At 39.9% G+C, this 7,227-nt stretch overlaps 1 protein-coding gene across 1 annotated transcript in view; it reads right to left on the bottom strand.

The window, feature by feature from the left end:
- Positions 1-744: 744 nt before the first annotated feature.
- styk1b (serine/threonine/tyrosine kinase 1b) overlaps positions 745-7,227 on the bottom strand; it is a 17,010-nt gene continuing 10,527 nt past the window's right edge. Inside the window, exons 4-10 of the mRNA XM_072460832.1 lie at positions 6,064-6,399; positions 5,067-5,248; positions 4,919-4,987; positions 3,094-3,302; positions 2,638-2,678; positions 2,449-2,545; positions 745-1,231 (exon numbers count right to left, since the gene is read on the bottom strand). Of these exons, the coding sequence (XP_072316933.1) occupies positions 1,039-1,231; positions 2,449-2,545; positions 2,638-2,678; positions 3,094-3,302; positions 4,919-4,987; positions 5,067-5,248; positions 6,064-6,399 (1,127 nt within the window). The 3' untranslated portion in view covers positions 745-1,038. The remainder of the gene's footprint in view (positions 1,232-2,448; positions 2,546-2,637; positions 2,679-3,093; positions 3,303-4,918; positions 4,988-5,066; positions 5,249-6,063; positions 6,400-7,227) is intronic.

Genomic DNA, 7,227 nt, shown 5'->3' with positions numbered 1-7,227 from the left:
ACACGCCCCTTATGTATGTACACGCCCCTTATGTATGTACACGCCCCTTATGTATGTACACGCTTTACACATAATATTTACTACACGTCTGATTCGCTGTTAAAAACCATCAGAGACGTTTACCCAAGTTTCATCAAGTGTTTTGTTCAAGTTCAAAGCGACGTCCTTCTTCATTTTGGGCTCTGCGAAAATAAAGTTACTAGAGCAAAGTTTCAAAAATAAAAGTACACGTTTAGTGGCTGTGACCACGCCCCGTTAGCCCCGTTAGCCTCGTTAGCTCAGCTGAAGTCAGTGTTTGGACGTAAATAAACACTCAATACTACTTTAGAGTCTCGTTTACTCTTTCATTTGATGTCTTCAGTTACTTCTCTAAAATTAAAGGAACACATTGTAGTATTTAGGCTTCAAACGGCAGAGTAATAGAAGCTAACGCTCTTCTCTCATCAGTGATAAACACAACAAACAAATATAATGCTCTTTTTAGCTTCTGTTGTTTTTTTTACACATAATGAAACGTAACTTGATGAAAAAGTATTCGGAGGAAACTATTTCTCAAGTAACATCTGAGTTATCATCTGAAGTTTATAGAAGGACAAAATAAGTTAAACATTTCACAAAATCTGGTGTTTTCAAATGATCGTCACAAAAATGAGAAAAAATAAATCATGTCAAGTAAAGTAAACGTTACTCAAGTAAATGTAACTAAGTGTAACTGAGTAAATAACTAAATGTAACTCGAGTATTATCTACCTCTGTTCAGAACTCTGATTAGATCCTGAAAAACCCTCCATTTAAGAAATAAAATAATCTTGCTTTTCTGTAATTATATTGATTATGACGATGTTGATGATTTCGATCCATTGTAAATGTTCTTTGTGACTCATGAAAGTGCAAAGTGGAACCTGAACACGCCACAAAACACGTCCATGCAGGTGTTCAGTGTCGTGCCTCATGTCTCCTTCCTCCTCCTCTCCTTCCTCAGCTCCCCTTCAGCTCCTCCTCCTCTCCTCAGCTCTTCCTCTGTTCCTCCTCTCCTCCTCAGAAGACGGTGTAGTTGTTGGTTTCCCCGTAGCCCGCCTCCTGCAGGTACTGCTCGATGTTCACGGGCCCCGGGGACTTCATGGGCTTCTCGGACGCGCTCTTCTCGGCCGACGACAGCTTGCGGCTCAGCTCGGGCAAAGCGGGACGGTCGCTCTCCTTCCACTGGCAGCAGCTTTTGATGACGGAGAATCTGAGGCGAAGGAAACGAGGAAACGACTTGAGAATCCACACGTTACATCTGGATATTCACTCATACACACGGTGATTAAAATTACACGAAAACGGCTCTAAATCTGATGTGAGTCGGGTCAATCAGGTCACAATGTAATCATTAGAACAAAAAGATAATTAGAATTGTGAGAATTTAGAAGCAAAAATAAGAACGTTTGATTTCCTAAAGCTGGAGCCAGACTTAAAGAAGAATATTGTTTTAATTAGATGCTGGGAAGTGAAGGATTGAACTGTTGTTTGGTCATATAATGTGAATAATTGTGAATAATGGTACAACTTGCGACTGTTTGTTTCTTTTCACAATAAAAGTGGACATCGTGACTTCCCTGGATGCGACTCGTCTCATTTCGCTCTGGTCAGATTTTGCAGTTTGCGTGTCATTTAAAATCATCTTAAAGGTTCAGAAATGGGATAATGATCTGATTTTGGAGTGTGTGTGAACATCGCCGCTATAAAAGAGTGAGAATGACTTGAAATGAGAAAATCTACTTTTTAATTCAGATTTATTTCCCTATTTATTGCAATTTTGTTTAGTATTATTATTGTTTATGTGTCCTAAGAAGAAGAAGGTTTAAGTATGTACAACATTTGAACTATATATGAATTATTAACAGTTCTGCAGCGTCTTTCCTTTTGATTACAATTCACTTTGAAAAGAACTTTATTTTTAGATATTTTGACAATGGAAATTTAACACATTTTTCTTCATGTTTTCTTATCATTTTAAAATCTGTCCTTTCCCTGGCACACGTTTGAAATTACTGATTATTAATTATAATAGTGTCTTTTTTATTACTCTGGAAATGTGCCTTTATTTTTAATTAACTTTGAAATAACAATTAAAGAAACACTGCCATTATTAACGTGAACTTTCAACTTTTTTTCCAACTTTTTTTTCTTAAACAAAATATTCTTACCTCGAGACGAAATAAATAATCAATAAAATACATTGTTTTTCTTTTTTCAAGTGCAATAAATCCAGAAATATATTAAAAAAAGTTAAAGGTTTAAAAAAAACAAAAAACATGTTCAATTAGTTAGAAAATGCTGGTCAAATCTCCGCAAATCAAGCTCAATATTCATAATTCACGTCACTAAGTTGCTGTATTAGTACATTGTGTTTAAAATACTGTCACTACTATCAGTACAAGTACACGCAGTAACCGTGGCACTCACAGGGCGTTGGAGCAGTTGAACGGCTTTTTCAAACTTTTCCCTCGTTGGTGAAACTGGATGAGTTCGTTTACGGGGATTTCGGCGAACGGCGCCTCTCCTGGAAACACGTTTATTTCAAGATTAGCGTTAAGTGTATGTTACGGGTCAGATCTGCGTTGTGTTGACGCTTGTGTGAACGCGCTTGCTCACCCAAAGACGCCATTTCAAACAGCAGGACTCCAAACGACCAACTGCAACGACAAACGGACAAAAGTGTGAGGAGAAAAGTCAAACGTGTTATTTTCAGAGTAAAAGACATTTATTTAAGATGTGGAAAATGTTATATCTCAACAATAAAGAGCCTGTGACTTTTATTCAAAAAGCATCTGTTATTTCATGAGCTTTAGTCGAAGTGGCATAAAACTGACAAAAACGCACATCTGTCGACTCCGCGACCCCGACTCTTTGACCCTGACTCCGTGACCCTGACTCCCTGACTCCTTGACCCTGACCCCGTGTCCCTGACCCTGTGTCCCTGACCCCGACTCCGTGACCCCAGTTCTGTGACCCCGGCTCCGTGACCACGGTTCTGTGACCCTGACTCCGTGACCCCGGTTCTGTAACCCCGTGACCCTGACCCCGTGACCCTCTGACCCCGTGACTCACATGTCGCTGCTGACGTTGGCCGGTCTCTTGGCCAGACACTCGGGCGACTGCCACTTCTTCAGACTCGGGTCGTCCTTCTGCGTGTTCTGCTGGTTCTTTCGGGTGTAGGCTCCGTGAAGGCCCCACAGTTTGGCCGTGTAGCCTTTGGTCACCAGGACGCTGCGGGCCCTGAGGGCCCCGTGGAGCAGGTCCTTACTGTGCAGGAACTCCTGAACGGAAAAGGAAATACATTGGTATATAGTATTGGTATAAGAATGTGTCGTATTCAATTTCAGACCAGAACACTTCCCCTTTTTCTTTCTCAATGAGTTAATGTTGCAGCGCGCTGGCTGCATCAGGTAATAACCTTTTATTTATTTCATTATTATTTTATTTCCCGTCAAACTGGAAATTGGCTGCCGCTGCGCACACGCCCGGAATAAAACGCTTGTGAATATTAACGACCTGCCAAACCTACTTCTTTTATTCACTGACCTTTATTTCAGCAGGAAAGTCTCACAGGGCGTTAACAAGTCTTTCTGAGGGGCGGAGCCTATTGTACATGCTTTAGTGTGACACCCACACGAGGAGAACATGCAAACTCCACACAGAAAGGCCCCGCGCCGCCCGGGAGTCGAACCCAGGACCTTCTGGCTAACTGCTGCACCACCACTCTCAGTTTAGTTATGCTTAATTTGAACTGATCATTTATGTTTTTATGTGTTGTGACTTTAATGCATTTTCATGACATTAGAGTTTTGTTTGTTTATTGTTTATTGATTTATTATTAGCGCAGGCAAAATGTCAATATTCTTCCTGGTGTCGTGGCAGGATTCATTTATTTACAACTATTTTTATTTACCGTATTTTACACTAATACTACACTAATACTACACTTATACAAGTGTAGTATTAGTGTAGTATTAGTGTAGTATAAGTGTAGTATAAGTGTAGTATAAGTGTAGTATAAGTGTAGTATTAGTAAGATAAGATAAGATAAGATAATCCTTTATTGTCCCACATGGGGAAATGTCATTGATGCAACGCAGGTAGATACAGAGGTAGATACAGAAGAAAAGAACAGATCACTTATGGGAAGTTTGAAAAACACTTTCAGTAGAAGATCTCCATAAACAAAAACTCCCATAGACAAAACCTTAGTGTAAAAAAATTGTGTAGTAAGTATTAGTGTAGTATTCCTGTAGTATTCCTGTAGTATTCCTGTAGTATTCCTGTAGTATTCCTGTAGTATAAGTGTAGTATTAGTGTAATATTAGTGTAGGTGTAGTATTAGTGTAGTATTCCTGTAGTATTAGTGTAGTATTCCTGTAGTATTAGTGTAGTATTCCTGTAGTATTAGTGTAATATTAGTGTAGGTGTAGTATTAGTGTAGTATTAGTGTAGTATTAGTGTAGTATTCCTGTAGTATTAGTGTAGTATTCCTGTAGTATTAGTGTAGTATTCCTGTAGTATTAGTGTAGTATTCCTGTAGTATTAGTGTAATATTAGTGTAGGTGTAGTATTAGTGTAGTATTAGTGTAGTATTAGTGTAGTATTCCTGTAGTATTAGTGTAGTATTCCTGTAGTATTAGTGTAATATTAGTGTAGGTGTAGTATTAGTGTAGTATTAGTGTAGTATTAGTGTAGTATTCCTGTAGTATTAGTGTAGTATTCCTGTAGTATTAGTGTAGTATTCCTGTAGTATTAGTGTAGTATTCCTGTAGTATTAGTGTAATATTAGTGTAGGTGTAGTATTAGTGTAGTATTAGTGTAGTATTAATGTAGTATTCCTGTAGTATTAGTGTAGTATTCCTGTAGTATTAGTGTAGAACGGTTCCATACTGACCAGTGCTGAGGCCACTTGCGTTGCCATGGTGAAGATGTTTCTCTCCGTCATCTCGCACGGCTCTGAATCCTGCAGAAACACAAAAGGTTTCAGTCTCATTGCGTCCTCCTCTTGTGTCTCAGTGATGCCGTTTGAAGCTGAGCGTGACCTGTCTGCATCTCCACAGGAGGCTGAGCAGGTCCCTGTTCTCCAGCTCCTCGATGACGGAGACCAGCGGCGCCCTGAGCGACACCACGCCCAGCAGCTCCGGGAGGAACGGGTGTGGCCCGAGCTGAGCCAGGAACGAGGCGAAGCCCAGGAACGAGTGTCGCTCCGAAGCGTTGGCGGCGTCTGGAAACACGCCACACGCTTTAGCGTCTTATGGGTTTGTTTTTCTGTTATCGTGTGTTATAACCTGGGAATATGAGCCGCACTTGGAAACAAAAGTGTAACAAAGTACACAAAATACAAAAGTAAAAGTACTGCACTCAAGCAAACTTTTCAGGTATCTGTATCTGTACTTTACTTAAGCACATTTTACAGTGGATACTTTTTTTTACTTTGACGTCACTTCATTTCATAGAATATAGCTGTACTTTCCACTACATTTTTTAACTGGACTCAAAGGTATTTTATGTATATTTTGTAAAGTATGTGAAGGTTCTCCTGATTTTCTCAGTCAAATTAGTATTAGAACCTGTGGTAAATATTGTTAAGTTGCAATTTGTGAAGAAATTGTGAAAAATAAATGTTTAAAATGACAGGAAGTAGAGTTCTTAAACTGAATCCCTCTGTGATGTCATCAATGTGCGACGTTTAGCTGAAAACACAGACAGTTTACACTTCACTGACACACTTTTCAGACAGTTTAAACCATCACACAACAAAATAAAGGTGTTATATTGTATTATTCAGTCAAAGCTGTTACTGTTGTGTAATTTATATGAATTTTGGCTCTTGTTTACAGTCTGGCTGTTAGGTAACAGTTGCGGAATTACCTCTATCTATGACACATTTGCTGCCCATGTCCAACCAGGAAGTACAATTATATATAAACTTTACAAAAAGGGTCAAACTGGCGACAAACAGCGCAAAATGCAATGTAAAATCTGAAATATAATCGCGTTCACTGCGTTTTAGCTAGATACAAAGGAAAGCGGCGTCACCCTTGAGCACGCGCAGCACCACGTTCCTGTCGTCCATGCGCGCCCGGTACAGCGACACGGCGGAGTCGGAGCGCAGCGAGAAGGCGGTGGACAGCGGCGTCACCAGGTTGAACTTCTCGGGCAGCCTCTGGCGTGGCAGCTCCCGGGGCTGGACCACCGGCACGAAGCTGGGCCTGAACGCATCCGGCGGCGGGACGGGGTCATCCACGGGCAGGGTCTTGGACGAGGTGTACCCGCTGAAGTCGTACGTGCGGCGCGGCTGGAAGGTGGCGTAGGTGCTGCTGGGCACGTCCAGGGCGAAGCTCTCGTCCTCCAGCGGGTTCAGGCCGGGAGGAGCTGGAAAACCATGACAACAGAAGCTTTATTTACCACAGTTTTGTTATTTTTTGTGTTAAAAGACGGCGCGGATAAACAGACAGCAACACAAACAAAGGCTACATGATCCTTTTCTGTAGAAGCTGGAGGAAGTGTGTTTAAATCCTGAAATAACATGATAAAATTGTACAGTTAACAGTTAAAACTACCATCGGATTAGGGTCAAGATTCATCACAATCGAGTCGAAATTTGAAAGGTAATTAGAGAATTGCACAATTTGCTTCTGTATCTGTATTTTTACAACAACATTGAGTACTTCTTCCACCACTGCATGTCTCAATCTTTTTGTCAATTTTCCTGGATCTATTTAAAACCTGAACTTTGAATAGAATCTGTTGGATGAAGCACAAATTGCAATTCTTGTCCAAAAAATTGCACAAAAATATTTTTTTAGAATAATGATGTGTAGATTAATCATTCAAGGCACTAAAGGCTAATGAAACTTTCACTTTACTCTCTTAAAGCAGCACACACACGTATTAAATTTAACAATCTTGTACTGAACAAGACCCTGACTGCTCGTACTTAGTGGATATCCAATTCAAAGCCTGATTTTTTTTTATTTATAGGTAAAAAAAGAGGTAAAATTTGTCTCTTGACGCTAATTTTCACAAAGATCTGATTTATTCAAAGGCTAAATAAAATAGCCAAAATCACCTTTACATTTTTTGTAGAGCAAAAATTTAAACCATTTAAATCATTTTTTCCGATTTAAACGCACAAAATATGTGTAATTTTGCCCATTTTTACACAGAAAAGGCCTGATTTTTACACGATGAAAAACCTGT

Source organism: Eucyclogobius newberryi, unplaced genomic scaffold, assembly GCF_026437365.1.
Source record: "Eucyclogobius newberryi isolate DKJ021-1_F unplaced genomic scaffold, fEucNew1.0.hap1 SCAF_3, whole genome shotgun sequence".
Classification (NCBI taxonomy): Eukaryota; Metazoa; Chordata; class Actinopteri; order Gobiiformes; family Gobiidae; genus Eucyclogobius; species Eucyclogobius newberryi.
The sequence above is the reverse complement of the archived record's forward strand: the minus strand, read 5'-3'. Positions and strand labels throughout refer to the sequence as shown.